We start from the raw sequence: 19,320 nt of genomic DNA, 5'->3' as shown, positions 1-19,320 counted from the left end.
TTTTTTGACTCATAGTGATCTGCCTGTGTTCAGCCTCCCAAGAGCTGGGATTACAGGAGTGCACCACCATGCCCAGTCTCAATCTCAGCCTCAGTGTGCATGGAGGGTGGGGCTGGCACCACGGGCCGGGGATTGAACCCCATCTCTTTAATATATTTTTAAAAAAACCTAAAGCAAAGCTTAGGTGGCATTGTATTTCAACTAATATAAACTGTTAAGATTCTGGTTAGTCTTTGACTATACTGGAAAGAATATAAAGACAGTATTTTTTCAGGATACCATGACTATGTTTCTGCTTATTTATTGGAGAATATCCTGGATTTACTTTTATTCTGTTCCTACCATTTTGAGTTTAAGGATTTGGGTTGAAAGAAACTCTTAAACAAATTGCTTCTATGCTTGGAATGATAGAAACATGAAGTGTTAAAATCATAAATATTACTGTGATCTCCTCTACTGACCAGCCTGGTTATATGCCAGATCATTAGGGAGTAGTTCTCGTACGATGAGAACTTCAGGTGCGAGACATTTGAAATCTTCATGTCTTCTGTCAGTCCCACCTGCAATGTAGTATTTGGAAACTTCTTTTGTTGTCAGTGGTGATGGCTCAAGAAATGTTCTTGTTAGATTTTAAAGCAATACAGAGGTTGAGTTCTCTGTCATTTGACTTTAAAAGGAAATTTTAGTTGTAGTCTTCATCTTTATATGTAAAGTTACAGGACAAAAATTTCATCTCCAAACGTGTTATATGGCAAAATTTTTTTACAAAATCTTTACTATAAGTTCATTACTTCATTACTATAAGTTTTTGTTTGAAAATATAAAAGATGAAAGTAAAATGGCCTTTTTAAAATTTTTAGAATTTTATTATTTAGTTTTTAGAAATGTGAGTCTCATTTCACTTAAGAATATGGTTTCTCGTTGCATCCATTTACCAATAAAGTCTTAAATTTATCTTCCTTATAGCTGAATAATACTCCATTGTGTAAAAATACCACATCTTCTTTATCCATTCCTCAGTTAATGGACATTTAGGTTGCTTCCAAGATTTAACTATGACAAATTGTATAAAAAACAAAAACAAAGGCAAAAACAAAGCATCATAAAACAATAAAAATGGTACAGAATTTCAAACTAGGAATAAGAAATTAACAGTGATTGTTATCTTACATATAGTTATCAAATTAAGAAAAAAATTTAAAAAGGAGATGATTGAGGAGTGAGTGTGTAGGATTCTAATATTAAGTGAAAAGGTAGGAAGACCAGCTGGTTCCTGGATAGCAATTTCTTAATCAAAACCAAAGCTTAAAGGAAACATTCAGCATTAAGCATTTTTACCTTCTTTGGCAAATTTCAACTTGTTCTTGCCAAAAAGAATGATTGAGTTACAGAAGGCATAATTATTATAAAGAATTCAGTCTTTTTATAAACTTCTAGACATCAAACAGATTTTGATATGAGAAAGACATGAGTTTTCTGAGATGGATTTCACCCAGCCCATTTAAGCAGTCCTATGAATGTATCCCTAAATGTGGTTGTTAAGACCAAATAACTGCCTCATAATCAAGTACACATTACTTGAAGGCAGAAAAAAAAATTAAATTTGAGTTGAATGTTTAGGCTGTTTGGTTAGAGTTTCTTTCCCCTCACTAATAAATGACTTAATCTAAATTATATTTATAAAGGGTTAATTGCCTTCCAGAAAACTGATATTAAATAATTCCATCCACTTACAGATGGGAAGAGGTGGAAGAGGAGGGAATTGGGCACTACTAGTTCATATGCCTGTGAGACAACAAATACTAAGATCATGCGTTTAGTTGTTTATTTTGGTAGATGGCATCGAGTATTAATGAGGGTGTGGGGAAGCTAAAATCCTCATATATTGTTGGTGGGTGGGAATCTTAAATTGATACAGACGCAATTTGAAAACAAATCTATCTTTCCAAAAGCGTTAAAAACTTCATGTTTCAGTGATACATGTAAGCCCATGTTTATAGCAGCACAGGTCATAATAGGTGAATCTTGGAAACGGCTATGCGTCCATCAACAGGAAAGGATAAAGAAAATGGAGTATCTGTATGAAATGGAATAGTACTGTTCCACAGAGAAGGATGAACTTGAGTCATTTGTTGGAATATGGAAGCACTTTGAGACCATAATGTTGAGTGAAATAAATCAGCTAAAGTATCACATGGTTTCTCTTGTATGAAGAATCCAAAATATAAATAAATTCAAGACGAAGTAAGAGGTAGATAAACGGATAAAGGGGAATGGGGCTCAGGAGATAGTTCAGCAGTCTAAGTGCCTGCCTCTCAAGTGCAAGGGCCCAGGTTCGATCCTCAGTACCGCATGCCATGCCGGCCCCAGAACCTGGGGTACACCATGCCAGCCACGCAAACTGGGTGTCGTGGCACATGCCTGTAATCCCAGTGCTGGAGAGTCTGAGACAGGAGGATCACTACAAGTCTGAGCTGTGTAGTGAGACTCTGTACCAAATATAAGATTTTTTAAAATTAAGGAAATAAAAGATACAGGGAGGTAAGTCCTTTGCAGAAAAGATGGGGACCAAGAGATGAGGAGAACAGGGGATGCGGAAGAATTAAGATGTATTCTGTGTATGTTACCTCCCTATGATGCATGTAATTGCTATTCACTGCAAATGTGTGCTAATAAAAATGAATATAAAAAATGAACAAAGGATTTTACCAGATACTTTTTAAAGAAGTTATGCCAATAGCCAATAATCTCATTTAAACATTCTGAGTATCATTAACCATCAGTGAAATGCAAATCAAAACCCTAAGAAGATATCAATTCATACTGAACAGGCCACCAAAATATAAAAAGCAGATACTATCTAGGGTTAGTGAGGATTCAGGGAAACAGAAAACCTCATACACTGTTGGTGGGAATCATAAAGGGATACAGAGGCAATTTGGAAAACAGTTCAGAAATTTCTAAAAATGCCAAACATAAAGTATCTATTTAACCCAAGAAACATAGGATTTTACATAAAAATCTACAGTTAAATGTTTATGGCACCATTCTTTATAATAATGCCAATATGGGAACAATTTCAATGTCTGTCAACTGGTGAATAAATAGGGTTATGTCTGTATAGTGGCATATTCTGCAACCATAAAGAAGATAAAAGTACTTGTATATTCTAAAATAGGGGTGAACCTTGGTAAAATGATTCTAAGTGAAAGAAACAGGTCACTATTATTACGCTTCTATTTTTCTGTTCAGGATAGGAAAATCCTTTGAGACAGAAAGTACTCTAGTAGTCATTATAGGCTAAAAGGAATAGATAATGACTGGTAATAGATATAGGTTTCTTTCAAGCTTATGAAAATACTGTGAAACTAGATAGTGTTAGTGGCTGGACAACTTAGTCATAAACTAAAACTCTTAGAACTGTATGCCCTAAATAGTTAATTATATGATATATGACATAACTTTAAAAGGTTTAATAAAATTAAGACCAATGCTTTTATAGTGAATTTTTCGGTAGAAAAAGAATATTATATTGAACATACAACTTCCTTGGAGGGTACCTACCAATCTCAGAAATTTAAAGCAGTAATTCTCAGTTTAAGGAATGAAAGTATTTAGGAAGAAATATGACTGTATATGCTGCAAAATGCCAAGACATTACTGTTCCTCTTAGAGTATTTCATTGGCTCATTCTTTTACTCATTCAGTTTTATTTATAATATAAATATTCATTGAGCCTCAATTATTCAAAATCCTTGCCATTCTGGAGACATTTGAAAATAGTATGAGAAAACAGTCCTATCTTAAGATAAGAAAATCTATTTGTTGACCTCTTCACATTACCATATATACTCCTTTGAGGGCTAAAAAAAATCTTTAAGGCGTAATTAATCCTTTAGCATAATGAAGTCAATTTAACAGATTGCTCACTGTATAAGATTACATTCAATTTTGTGCTGTGGGTTGGTCCTATGAAGAAATGAATAAACCTGAGATGTTAATGATAAAGAGTAATGCAAGTATTTTTGAATAAATTAATACTCTGAGTATAATTAATGCACATCCTAAATATATATTTTAAGACTAAATTGTCCTGCAATCCACTAAGGGTTTAGTGGCTGATACAGAATTTTATCTTTGGTGACATATGTAAGAGAATAATTTAGTTCTTTGAAAACAAGCATACATCTTTTCAGGCTGCCTTCACATTTGAGATTTAACCCCTGAACTCTGAAGCATGTTCTATTCCCTAAAGAAACTGCTTATCACAGCTGGGAAAAGAAGAACAGCTGATGAGGTGCATAAATACCCATCAACTAACAAGTAAATGGTTTGTTCACATTAGAGTCTTCTCTGGGAAAGAGTCAGATAGGAAAGACAGCCCTTGCTAGCGGAGGGCTTTCTGAGGCTAGAAATGTCATAGCATGAGAGATAACCATGCTTGAGAGACCACTGTGCAAGTGTTCAGGTGGAGATGGGTCAGACACTCTAAATATGATCCTAGTCAGTTTCCAGGCTTTTAGAGTGCTAGACAAAGGGGCTAAATCCAAGCAAAATGATCTGGAAAAAGGAAGAAGTCCAGAGAGGACTCAGGGTCAACAAATTACTCTGAATCATTTTCAATCATTGTCTGATGGAGAAAGGGTCAATTCTGTCTACCTTAGAGGCCTGCAGAGTGCTGCTACAAAAGAGAGGTGGAAGTGGGTTGGGAAAAGGGAAGGTTACATTCTGAATTTCTACAGTGACCATTTTCATTATTGGTTAAATCATACTGCAGAAAGTTCAGAACCCTACTATACTTCCCCAGAAAAAATGCACAGTGTGACGCAAATCTTGCAGGGCTAATTCCACACTGCACAGAGGCCATCCCTCCGCACCAACACACTGCAGTTATAAAAGCACCCTGTGTTGATCTTGTTCCTCAAGCTGCTTTATTTTTTCTTGGTTACAGTCATTAGGAAAGGGAAGGAATTACATATACGTTGGTTTACTTGCTTCTTAGGCTACCACAAACATCCTGGCACAGATTTGGCGGCCTGAAACACATTGATTCCCTCGCTTCTGGTGAACTCTGCAGTTCAGGTGTCTGCAAGGCTGCCCTCGTGTCCCAGGCTCTTTGGGAGACTCCATCGTTACCGCTTCCAGCTTCTGCTAGCTGCCTGCAACCCCAGGCTCCCTGGCTGCCTCTCTGCTCTTTGGAATCTTCTCAGATTCTCATATAAACACTTGCTGGTAGATTTAGGATAAAACTGGATACACTGGATGATCTCATCTGCAGATATTTATTTTACTTCCATCTGAACTTTTTCCAAAATCAGGTAACATTTATGATTCCCAAAGCAATCATTTTTTTGTTTTGGCAAAGAATCATTTTACCTTTTGAGTTACTGACTTAACCTTTGTAGGGTGGCATGACTCAGTATCGTAGGCTGGGTGGCTTAATAACATAAGAAATAAACTCTTTGTAGTTCTGCAAGATGGAAAATTCTTCATCAAAGTGACCACAGACATGGGGCCTGTTTCCTGATCTGTAGACCACCATCTTGTGTCATCCTATACCAGAGGAGCAAGAGGGTTCTCAGCAATCTCCTTTATGATGAGACTAATGCTATGTTTGAGGACTTTGTTCTCATGAACTACCAAATGCTATCATATTGAGAGCCAGATTTTTGACATATGAATTTTGGAGAAGTAAGAAATATTTAGTCTACGCCAATCAATATAGCACATATGGTCAATTAGATTTTAGATTAATGGCAGTGACTATGTATCCATTTTATAGCACTATAGCCTCTCAAATGAAAGCTTCTAAAGAATAACGGTTATGGATGTAATAAGATGAAATTGACATTTTTACTACATTAGGCTGATTTCCTTTCTGACTTCAACTGGGCTATCAACACACATACACATAGGCACAGAAAGTATTTTTCTTTTATCTGGAATGGCAACACATGATTACTGACAAAATATGCATTAAGAATGAAACTGAGAATGAAAGCCAGAAAAGAATAAAAATTATTTAACATTATCCAATGTTTAAAACAGTGAGCATTTGAAAATTACAGTGAATAGAACCAATGATCAAGGCTCAAAAACAAAGTCGTCCAAATCCCAGGTGCAAATACAATATACTCAATGTAGTATTTTTTTTTCTATCATCAATTACACAACAATCAAGGGCTGGCCAAATAGCTCAGAAGATTAAAGCACCTGTTTAGGCAGATGCAGGGGCTGGGGGTTTGATTCCTGGGACTGTTGTGCGGGCCCTGTCCCCGGGGCACACTGAGACATTGATTGAGACTGGGTGTGGTGGCATGAGCCTGTAATCACAGCGCTTGGGAGGCTGTAAACAGGAGGATCACTATGAGTCCAATTACGTAGTGAGATCCTGTAGACCCTGTAGACCCTATACTAAATAGAAATAAAATAAAATAACACAACAATCAGTAATATCTTTATAGTTGATAGTAGGTCCTAGTTAGGGAAACCTCACCCCAGGGTCATTGAAGAAATGATGAAGATTTTTTCAGTAAGGCTGTCTAACCAGTTGCTATACATATATTTGATGTTATTTCTTTTCAATTGGCCAATACAGAGCTAATAAAGTTACCTAAACTTCACCTCAGAATGGAACATTTTGTTGAGTTGCTTTACTCACATAGATACATTATTTGCAGTCAGAGGAAGGCAGAAGCTTCCTACAGCTTCCTTTCACTTACCACTTTTATTTTTCCACTTTTTTAAATAAAATAATTTACCTCTTCTCTTTTCTTCCTCATACACAGCCTCAAGGGGAAGATATGCTGGGTGAGAAATATGTATCCATGTGGTTTCCTCTCCTACCTTTAGTGAGCTATCAACAGATATAGCCACAGGGACAGGTGTCAGCCACTCTTTCCTCGTGACTAATACCTGGAGGAAGTAACAGCACCCTGCCCATGCCCACGACAAAGCCACTTTCCCTACTCGACCACAAAACAGGATTTTGTTAAATGAGTTAATTTTACCATGAACATTCCAGAGGCACTTATATCTGAATTATAGTCTTCCATAGGGGGATGACGAATAGCTCACATCTTTTGTTTTATAGCTCTGAACTGTTATAAAATAGCTGAACTTGCAGGAAGAAGGCCCAAAACAATGTTTAAGGAAGAAACAATTTGACAGGCTAAGAGCAGAAGTTACTAGATTATTTTCTCAGAAGCTCTTTATAATATTCTACATTTAAATTGCATCTTTTTTACATGTGGGGGAGGAATAATATGAAAGTAAGAAATTCATAATGCCATGTCATTTACTGCTTGGGTATAAACAGTTTACCAACCCACAGTTATTTACTATAACCTATCAATATTCACAATGTTTTGTAGTCTACTTGAAATAAATTGGAAATCTGTATCTTGTAGAGCAGAAATATTGTTATTAATTATTCTCATTATGGAACCTGAAGCCAATTATTTTAAAATTAGAGCCACAAATGTATGCATAAGTGTGGTACAGAACATTATGCTTTTAGATGTTAACAGTATATCAACAGTGGATGATGTCAAGAATGGTTATAAGAAAAGAAAAGAAAAATAACAAAAAACCCAAAGAATATCCCATATCAAAGGTTGCAAATGTAAGGAAAGATTCAAGTCTGAGCGTATAAAATAAAAATTTTATCAACCAACCGATCTGTGGCTTGCACATAAATTCTACTAGCAAAGTACAGTTTTAAGTGGTATGCGATGAGCCATGCACGTAACATGCTAGCTAATGAGGTAGTGACTGGGTAGTGAGGTAGTGACTGGGTTTTCATTCTAGTCCCTGTCACTAACCCTAAATCTTTGGTGAGTTATTTATTTCACATATATTTCATCCTTATTTTCTTCACCTATCAAACATATATTGTCAATACTTCTTTGTGTCATGTTTCTAAAATGTTTAGTACAATGACTAACATGAAGCAACCAAAACTACAATAGCTAACATTTATAGACTTTTTACCTTGTGTGCTAGACAATGACAAGAGTTTCACAAATGTTGACATATCTGGTCCTCAGCACAAAAGAGGTACTGTTTCTAATTTACGGGTACAGAAGCCTAAGTGGGAAGAAGCTTGGTCAAAGGTCATAGGGATACAGGAGGATTCGACTTTGACTACAAGGCATCTGTGCTCTTACCAACTATACCCAAGCTTTAAAAACAGGTAACTGTTCTTTTTAAGTTTAAACAGAAAAAAAGTAAAAATCACAATAAACAAAGGTTTCAGTCTAGTAGGGAAGTAACAATAATCAATTTACTATTCTTATTTCAAAAATAAGGGACAAAGAGAGAATAAGTAGATAGGAAGAGAATAGGAAAATAGAGGAAAATTATTCATAATTCATATATATATATATCTATATATATATATATATATATTTGGTACACGGTCTCACTATGCGCTCAGACTCATATTGATTCTCCTATTTTTAGCCTCTCTAGTGCTGAGATTACAGGTGTGTGCCAACATACCCAGACTCACTGGCTGACTCAGCATGCCCAGGGGTTGGGCTAGCACAGCATGTGATGCCTGGGATGGAATCCCAGTCCCTGTGCTTGCCTAAGTAGGCACTTAGTCTACTGAGTTATTTCACCAGCCCCGCATAACTTTCTTATGCTAGAAACTACTCTATAATTTCACATAAGCATTTCAATATGATCTTCAAAACAACTCTTAGAGGAAAGTGTGGTTATCTTGCAGTGCCGACAAGATGTTTGTATCCTACTGATACGATGGGACACATCCAATGAAATGCAGCACTCCATTACATTGAAAGTTAGTTAATATAGCATCTCAGGTTCTCAAACCCACATTTTCAACTTTTGAAAAGGTGATTTATACGTTTGTGAGTGTAGATGTGTGTATTATAATTTATTTTTCAAATACCTATGTCTATATTTCAGACAAAAATTGCTCTGCTGAGAGATGGCACAGTGACTCTCTAGCAGACAGTGAGAGAGATGCTTGCCTGAATAAGCACTGTGGCAACTTCATGAGGCTGGTGCACTTCAGTCTGTACAGACACAGCATTGGGGAACATCCCTGTCCTTAGGCTGTGGATATGATAAACCAGAATGCCTTCACTCTTGCCTTATCCTCTGATTCAGTTAGCTATGGAAGAATTAACAGAATACTCAATTTTCTTTCCTTTATGGGTGGAAGAGCGGATGGAACACCTAAGTTGAAAGGTAAGCTATTTCTAGACACTTCACAGGAGCTAAGTTTAGGCCCACGTTGACTTTCCAGGACACTGATGAACAACGATGACATTTGATGCATCCACATATAAGCATCTTTTTTATATAGATGAAGGTGTCCCACCACAAATACATGCTAAACTGGAGTCAGATGTCAACTGTCCTTCACACAACTTTACAGTGTAAAGGCTTTCATGCAAGTCCAAATATCTCCAAAGGATCATTGGAAATTCCCTGTCCTCAGTGGTTCAACTCATTTCTTTTTTTTTAATATTTATTTATTTTTATTTATTACATTTATTTATTGTGTGTGTGTGTGGCCAGCTCAGCCCACCAGGGGGCGGGTCTGGCTGGATGTGGTGCTGGGGATCGAACCTCGGTCCCTGTGCTTTGCCAAGCTTGTTTCAAGTAGGTGCTTTAGACCACTGAGCCATCTCTCCAGCCCCTCAACTCATTTCTTACGCCCTATGACTTGTCATCTGATTCTTATTTAGTTACTCATTCAGCAACTACTATGAGTTTGCTAAGTGCCAGGGTGAGGGCAAACTAGCGAATTATATTTTGTAGCCCTGGGTAAAATAGCAAGAGTACATTGTACAAGATGTATGCAGCAGGCTAAGTGGCAAAAGGGAAGTGATTGCTTATGGCTTAGTGCTGCAGGGAAACTAAAAAATAAAAAGTGTTGCAAATTGCATTACAATAATATGTGCTTATGAAAATGTCCATACGTCATAAAAAGACCTTAAGTTATGCAGCGCGTGTGTAATCAAAGCTTCTATTCTAGAGATATTAAATTTAAAAGAGGTAAAAAGAAAAAACCCTAGAAATATCACCACTACAATAAATTTTCCTTATGACTCTTAGTTCAATTGAAAGATATTAAATGCTACAACAAGACATTATAAGATTATGTCAATAAAAATGGCATGGAAACTTTTTAAAGTATTCTACACAATGAAAATAATTATGCCTAGTTTGTAAGACTATGTACAAATAGCTCAGCAGATTAAAGCATCTGCAAGCAGGCACAGGGGCTGGGGGTTCAATCCCCTGGGCTGCTGTGCTGGTCCCGACCCCGGGGCACACTGAGAGGGCAATTGAGACTGGGCATGGGGGGATGCCTATAATCCCCGCTCTTGCCAGGCTGTAAACAGGTGGATCACTGTGAGTCTGATCTAGTAGTGAGATCCTGAACACCATGTAGACCCTTCCCTAAAGTACAGAAAATAAATAAAATAAAATAAAGACTATGCTATGGATAGGGATACCCAAAATGTATAAAAGAGAACTGAAAACAGTGACATGTTCATAGAGAAGGGTTGTTGCTCTTATGAATAAGGTTGGTCTAGAGAAGAAGGGACGGGATGCACCAAACTAGGAGCTGAAGGCTCTGCCACTTAGCTGTGTAACAGTAATGAATAATTCAGTTAATTAGATCTTCCATTTCATTTTACTTATTTATTTATTTATTTATTTATTTATTTAGGCAGAACTGGGGATTGAATTCAGACCCTTGCACTTGCTAGGGAAGTGCTTATTCCACAGAGCCATCTCCCTGGTCCCCCATTTCATTTTAAAAAGGCCAACGAACATTTAACTACCTCACGTATTCTCATTCGCATAGTGTTGTATGATGTGCACAGTTAAAAACTAATGTTTTCCCCATAAATGAGTATAGGAGATTTTTCAAATAGGGTAGAAACTGCAGATGGATAATAAACTGAACTCCAGAAAATAACAGAGCTGTGGTGGGGAAACTATGGTACTCACACTGCCGCAGGCTGTCTGCATCACTGAAAACTTAAAAGGTTCCCTATCACTGGCTGAGGCCATAAAGGTTCAGGCTTATAAAAAAATGTTTCATCACCAAATTAATTTCATACATTTTTTGATGTTACACAATGAACATTTAATAAATACATTTCTTTATTTCTACACAAACGATGCAGATTCATGAAACAAGTGGATGGGAAACACAGCTTCAGGATTTTTAGAATTTAGATTCTGTCAGAGAAGTCAATAATAAATGAGTGAACATTGGCCAAGCAATGGCTGTGACTCATCCACATGGCTGACACTGACAAAGGTTCTACAATCTGAGGTACAGGATCTCAGGACAAATCCTGAGGGCATTTCACTGACCTTCTCAGACCAAAAAGCTACAACTCTTGTCGCACAGGTCCTGCTTTACCTTGGTCTTAACCATCCAGTAGAAAAGTATGAAGACGAAATATAGGAAGTAAAGCCATGTTGTTATGTTGAGCTGTGGGGGATTCAAGTCAATAATTTCTGACATTGCCAGTTGAACAGAAGACCCAATGCTATTATGGGCTACTGGACTCTTTTAGAATATTTTGCTGAGTTTACACACCTATAATATTCAATAACGGAACTTAGAAAAAATGGGGTATACAGATGAATGTCCATTTTGTATCTGTGTATTCAGAGTGGTTAGGATAGATATATAGTTGCATTCTCTTAATGAATAGAATGATTTGTTCTAATGGTGTTTGTAAATAGGATCTCAAGTCCACATCTTATACAGCAATTAACCACTAAGAAGAATATATGCAGTGTGTTATTTGTTGAATCTGTACTTCCGATTTGATTTGAAACTGTCTCATTACTATCTGTTTATCAATAAAATTTTGAAATAAAATAAAATAAATAAATGAGTGAAAACATGCAGAATGTTTCCACATTTCATTAAGTCTTGGTCGGCGAAATAGAGGGATTTGTCATATAGAACTAGAGGGCTAGAGAAAAGCAGGTAGGGGAAAGTACAAGAAATAAAAATTTCTTGTTTTGTTCAGGTAAGAAAACTTTCTCTTGCAATATGGCACCTAAATTGAGAACTGAAGGTTCCAAGAAGTCAGTCATGAGAAAGAGCAGGAGAAAACCATATTAAAAGAGGGAGACAAAGTTGGAAGGCCCTGGTACAAAAGGTAGCTTGTTACTTTAAAAATGACAGTGAAACTGTTGTAACAGCTTTGAGATGTTTTCTTCTGGTTGTAGAAGGCGTAAAATAAGAATGTTAAATGATCTGATTTACATTTTTAAAAGATTACTTTGGCTGTTTTATGATCAATGGCAAAAGAAAGATTTGAAGATATGTTAATGCCAGGCAGGAGTGGATATTGTGCAAACAATGTAGCACCATTTTGCTGGCACTAAGCAAAGATTTCCACTGCATTACAAACAAGTAGAAAAAATTGGAAATTGATTATAGAATATTTGGCTAAATTTGTAACTTCTTGAATGAGAATGTACAAACAATATTGGTTTAAAATTTTGACCTCATCTTAGTTGAATTTCTGTAAGGGCATGATGCCCTGCCCTGGTCAACATGTTGTATCTGTTATTTGATATGAGAAACACTTATCAAATTTTCTGTTGACATTAAATTATAGGAACAATGAAGACGTCAGGCTAAAAAAGGATTTAAAACAATTTCAAATGTGATGAAACAAAGGGTCACTATAACGAAGGTGAACATAATGGACATAAATATGATATTCTGAATTTAGGGTAATAAAGTAACACGGATAGCTCTGAATTAATAGAAACACTAAAAATCAGTTCTCTGGCTGTACTTTATGTTCAAAGTCAATTTACAATATGAGACCAGTTCTTTTAAAATGATGAATACTGGCATCAGCTACATTAATTGAAAAAGAAGTTCACCCCATGGAAGCTGCTGTACTTGGTATTCTCTTAAAAGGTCAAGTCACATGAATGCAGTTGTGTACCTTCCGAAAAAGTCACAATTTAATAGATAAATTAACATGGTTGTGTTATGAAGAACATGGCTTCAGATTAAGTAGCTTAGAGAAGAAAATAATTATGAAACAAGACGTATTTTCATATATTTGAAGCCTAGGGTTGGGGAGATAGTTCAGTGGAATAAGCACCTGCCTGGTATGTGCAGGGTCCTGAGTTCAATCCCCAGTACCAGCAAAATAAATAAATAAATAAACAAAATATTTGAAGCCTAACCAGTATTATACAGTAAGAATTAGATGTTAAAGTGGTAAAGATCTCAATAGCATCTCACTAAATTTTAAGGAAGAGATTGGGTTCCTATATTATACTTTCGTAGCCTACTCTATGTCAGGAGACTTTATGCTGAGCAGAAGAACTCTTCTGCATCATTAGAATTTTTCAGACGGAATGACTCTGAGCAAAGCTTTGAGTTCATGGGTAGTAATGATCACTTCATTGGTGAAGCTTGATGAACGAGGTGCATCCTAAATACCAATCCTCACAAAATGAGTCCTGAAATATTTCCTTGGGGTAAATGAATATATTAAATGACCTTTCTTGATTACGAGATCCTGTCTTTCTGATGTTTTTGATAGTAAAGTTTCCTGAACTTTCCCCCTGTCAAAATAGCCTCCAGGGTTGGGAATTTGATTTTTTATTATTCAAAATTTATTTTATTGAGAAAGAAGTAGCAATGAGACAGTTTCCAAACAGGTTAGTAGGACAGTTATAATAATACGTCGCATATTGTGTCTTAATAGTAGCTATTCATAGTACAAGATGCAGACATGATATCTTGTCTAAACACTATTAGTACAAATCTTTATTCTCAATGAACTAAGAGAAAGTAGCTATATATCTAACCTAACTAATTTGTATATATATATATATATACATATATATATATATATATTCACTATAAAATGGTCCTTCATTTATATTCCCCTTTTTTGTTCAGTTTTGTCAGAGATGGGTATTTGATTGTCATTTAAATATTGTATGTGTGTGAATTCATCAAAATAATACAATATAGTCTAGTATCCTGAGGCGATTTGACTGACCTTGTCAGATACAAAAGTTACACTTCTTGTTACATAGGTCTTGCTTTAACTTGGTCTTAACCATCCAGCAGGAAAGTATAAACATGAAGTATAAAACATAAAGCCATATTAATATGCTGAGCTGTAAAAGGTCAAGTCAACAAATTCTGACATTGCCAGTCCTACAGATAACCCACTACTATCATGGTCTAATGGACTATATTGGATTATTTTGCTGAATTGATGCACCTACAATATTTGAATGGTAATTTGATTTTTTAAATGCAGCTTTAAAGAATGAAAGGTCGAGGGGTGGGGATATAGCTCAGGAGCACAGCACTTGCCTGGCAAGTGTGAGGTCATGAGTTTGATTCCTGGTAAAAGCAAAACAAGCCAACAAAGAACCCCAAAAGCCTGGTAATACTGTCTGGATTTCCGTTTTTGTTGTTATGGTTAAAACCTTACACTATGGAATACAGAATCAAAACTTTGTGCGATTTATTGAGTTCTGATATTTTTTCCCTATTACTAGCATCCATGATTCTGGGATTGTTTTCTAAAATGAACCCAAAAAATCTCATTTGTCATTAGTGAAACCAAGAGGAATAAGCACAGTTTCTATAGCACATAACCAGATATATTGTTCTTTTGTTATCCCTCACACCTTTGAATGTCTACCAGAGCATGTGAAGAGACATTTATTTTTTCTGACTAAACCTGCATTCTTTTCTTTGTTTTTTAAAATTTTTTTCCCATAATTTTATTGAGAAACAAATAGCAATGAGACAGTTTCAAACCAAATTGGTAGGACAGTTTCAATAGTTAACACATTGCACACACTCTTCCCAGTGCTCAATTGCTGTACAAGATGCGGACATGATATCCTATCTACAAACACCATTAGAGCAAATCCCTCTATTCATTAAGAGAATGTAACTATATATCTATCCTAACCACTTGTGTATCTGTACCTGCAATTCTTTATATCATTATTCTCAAAAAATTCATTATTTACTTTATAAAAATGCTATGAAGCAACATTAATGGATTAAACACTGGGTATTAGCTATATTTGATACTGAATTCTTGGAGAGGATTTTGTTCGTCAAATATATTCTGTAGGATTTTTGCCAACAGATTTAGGAATTATGGAACCTGTAACACTGCTATATGGTTGGGATTACACTCAAGCAAATGTAAAATCATATTCAAATACATAAACTTTGAAAAATGAAGGTGCACATTAATGCTTAGAGGCCTCTCAACTCAAATATTTACAATATTCTTATGCACTTGGATTTAACTTATTTCTAAATTTCATCTTTTTTATTTATTCATGAGCTTTTATTAAATAATGGTGTTAAGAGATGGTAACTCATTTTAAATGTTCTAAAATTTAAATATAAAATGTGGGTAACACTTTATGCCTACTTTTAGTTGTTATTGTAGTCTTTCATTTTCTTTTACTCTGTTGAATTATTTTAAAAATTAGAGAATTATAAGATTAACTCATTTCTGAATTTTTTTCATTTTCATTTTTTTTTTTTGCTCTGAGCATTTAGGGTAAGTACTTATTTACTGACCAGTAGGCTAGTTGTAGTTCAATTGCTTTTTAAAAATACACATTCTCCTTAAAATATATGTAACTTGTGTACATAAATTTGTGTATTTGTAAACTTTTATGTATGTAAGTTTATTTGTATATAAGTCATTATATAATCAAATTATTGAATCATCAACCTACTTGCAGCCTTAAAAAAGCAGAAGCATGTATTTTCCCACTCCTATTTATAATTATTGTACAAATAAGATATATACCAAATATGGAAAAAGGCTAAAGAAAATCATACAGTAAATTATCTTTGGTTTTTGAAAAGATTGTTCCAAACACTTACCAATACAATGACATAAAACCTCCATGTGACATTTGCAGTACCTCATAAATGCTACTTACAAGCAAACTGGAGCCTTGCTTCTCTGCTAACCACTGTGCCAAATGAGTTTGTTGCTACACACTGGTACGTTCCAGTATCTTGAGTTTTATTGGGGTTATTGATCAGCAAGCTGCCTTCAACAAGACTGTAGCGGAAATCCATTCCAATGTCAACATCCGTTTCATTTAACTTCCACCTATAGTATAAAAATGCCAGTAGATAAATCCTTGTAATATTAATCAATAAGTTTAAATTGTCTAAAACATATTAAAAACACAAAGCCCATGAAAAATCATTTGTAAACTTTTTCTAGCATGGCTAAAAACATAGAACTGCCCTACTCAGCAATGGTGGCATCTTAAATGTTTATGGAAAGAGCACATCCTTTGACTATTTTGATGCTTGGAATACTTTTCACAGAGAACAGATTTCCCATAGCACCTGGTGCTCCTTCCTTCATAAGGAGCTCTTCAGCAAAGCTATTTTATGTAGTTACAGTCATTCTTTAAATGGAGCTATGTGGATGACATAATTCACCAGTTTCAGGTAGATTGCTGAGTGTTTGATGAAACTGCAACATCATTGCTCTGATACGGTCCTTCACACAAGCCAAGTGCTACCAAGCAGGAGAACTCTGTGGCTCTAGAGCTAGTTTGGGGATCCCTATGGAAAGCTTTTAGCTGCTCACCCTTGAAACATCAATCAACCATCCCAGTTAACTGAAGGTTAGATTAAGAGGCGACTGAAGTAAAGACTGTTTTGTTGTCCTTCTGTGCATTTATTTGGATCACATGTAAATATCACTGTAGTAGTTAGCCAAATAAACTATGTTTAGGGGGATTCACACATTTCAGTGGTGAAACTTTAGTAAGAAAATCCACAATTTCATGTTTACATTCTCCACCTAAAGAGTTTATCTTAACCAAATCACCTTCCAAGAAGTCATTCAAATACCTAAAAACTTTTGAGTTAACACAATTCAATGACCATATTGTTGCTTTACCCATAACTCCTCATATTACACAGAATATAGCTAATGAAAACAGCATAATTGGAGTTTGGGAATTATCAAAGAGTCTCACAGTAGCAATAGTAATCACACTGAGAGATTAAAATAAGAAAATACTGCATCACAAAGGAAAATGATCCAAAGCAATGCATAGGTACATTCATCATATATCCTTTACAATATTCCAGGGTGATCTGGTTGGGTGTACATAATGCAAAAGAATTTAAATGGAAGATTTCAGACCACTTATTTTCAAGATTTTGGATAGTTGATAACAGCAAAAATAAATGTATACATAAAGAATCCTTTTTTTTCTGTCAAGGATTATATCATACTTCCTTCCGAGTTAATCTTAAAGGACACTGTTTACAAGGAGGTCTTCCTCCATATTCCTCATGAAAATTAGTGAGAGATGCCCACTTTCTGAAAAAAGTCTTCCTGAATCTTTATGTAAGAACTTTGCTTCCACTGTAGAAAATTTCCCTATGCACTTACACATTCTCAGTTTCGTTAGCCAAAAGTTGACTCTATCAATATGCTCAACATTTGATGAATTTAGTTGATTTGCTATTTTGCTTCTTTTCTAGATATTTGAACTTTGAGCGTACACAGTTCATGAACTCACATAGCATGCAACAACAAAGTGGCATATGTTTATTCACGTCTGTGGTTTTGAAACATAGAAACCCAGGAGCTGGAGGGGCGGGGTGGGTGAGCAGACGGGAAGCACCAAATAGGACATAGCTCTTTATTGTTTGCTTATAAGAAGGCGAGTCTTAGAAACTGACAAGGTTGTTAGGCTCAGCAGTAATTCTCTGGGCTCTGACACAGACAAGAAAGTAATAAGCAATAAAGAGAACAGCCAGAGTTATATGCTAGCAGTGCTGCACGCGCATGAATCTCTAGGGTTGACTGCCTGCTTTAGACACTTGCTTTTAGTCGGTTGATCACGTCTTGGCCACAACTTTCAGTTCAAATGATAGTCAGGCAATTTAATATGACAAATCTAAGACCTCAAAAAAGAAATTGCAATATAATGTGAGAGGCAAGCAGAGTGTGGAATTTGGGAATGTTTCCATGTGTGTCTTTTTTAGAAGAGTGGTTGTGGTAATAACTGCTGTAGGTTTGTCTACACCAGTCATCTTAACCACAGTGCTGAGTAGGAAGTGCGTTAATCTACTTTACTGCCTGCTTTTACATACAAACAGTAAAGGAAAGGGGATTACTTGGAAAATAAAGTGCTTTCTGAGACATGCAGTTGGGTCTCTATTACAAAGCACCATAGAAAGTTTTATTGCAATGCAGACAGTGTTCATTCCCATTGAATATGTATTTCCCTGAATTGTTTATCTCATTGCATACTGAAACACTCTTGAAAAACTCAATTTACTTTCAATGTTTGAGCAATCTTTTAAGTACAGGTAATATAGAGGCAATGCTCATTTGGAGCAAACCAGAGATTTTCCCAAGGGGCAAGGCAGATTGCTGTTGTACAAGCTTATTTCTGAATTTTTGGGGTCTACTAAGACTCAACTTTCTCCAGAGAGCAGGGTTGTGTACAGCCAAGCATTGACACTGTGAATCCCTGCAAGGCATCATTTTTCAGACTTTGCTAGGAAGCTATCCTTGGGATTTGCTATAGGAAAACCTTCTTTTTGGTTAAGTATTTGAACTTGGTACTAAGGGAGGGGCAAGACCTTTCTGACTTAGAATATGTTGTCTACTAACTCAGTTGAATACAAAAACACAGAAAAAGTACTCCAACCAAGCACTTGAATGCTTCTTCAGTCTGGAAACGGATGTTGAGTGAAATAAGTAACATCATGTATCCTTAGGGAACTTTCACACAAGTGAAGTTGGCACCAGTCAAAACTTCTTAAATTTTTCCGGGTCTGGGTCAATCCTTTCAAAATTGAGGGTCAGGAAACAATGAAAAGAAAAGACAAGTAGAGGGACTAAACACAAAGAAAAGAGGTCAGTCAGGATGTCTAAGGGAAAAATCTGCTGCTGTAGATCCCCAGGGATATCTCACTATGGACTTTCTCCTACTTCTTACCACTGAAAGTCAACCTGAAGACTGAAAATGTTCATCCAGCATCTTGTTTGAAAATACATGATCTCTCGGTTCTTTCTCTTGCTCTTTGCTTCAACAAGAAAGCTTTTAGTTTTTGGGTACCAATTATTTTATTTTGTTGCAGGAAAGTGGCCAAAGCTATCAAAACAAGCAAAATACACTGTCAGGAACTGTGGTGTATTTGATCAGAAGTTTTCTTCTAAGCACTTCTTGGCAATCTTTATAAACATTACAGGTTTCTGTTCCAGTACTCATTTTAAATAACAAGCCAGC

The 19,320-nt window shown here is 35.8% G+C and overlaps 1 protein-coding gene across 3 annotated transcripts in view; it reads right to left on the bottom strand.

Annotated features, from left to right (window-relative positions):
* Cntn4 (contactin 4) overlaps positions 1-19,320 on the bottom strand; it is a 1,063,047-nt gene that overhangs the window by 362,422 nt on the left and 681,305 nt on the right. For all 3 annotated transcript variants that reach the window (XM_023713310.1, XM_004629525.1, XM_023713311.1), the window contains one exon: positions 15,985-16,160. In XM_023713310.1, coding sequence (XP_023569078.1) covers positions 15,985-16,160 — 176 coding nt within the window. The remainder of the gene's footprint in view (positions 1-15,984; positions 16,161-19,320) is intronic.

Source organism: Octodon degus, unplaced genomic scaffold (assembly GCF_000260255.1).
Source record: "Octodon degus isolate 3935 unplaced genomic scaffold, OctDeg1.0 scaffold00030, whole genome shotgun sequence".
Classification (NCBI taxonomy): Eukaryota; Metazoa; Chordata; class Mammalia; order Rodentia; family Octodontidae; genus Octodon; species Octodon degus.
The sequence above is the reverse complement of the archived record's forward strand: the minus strand, read 5'-3'. Positions and strand labels throughout refer to the sequence as shown.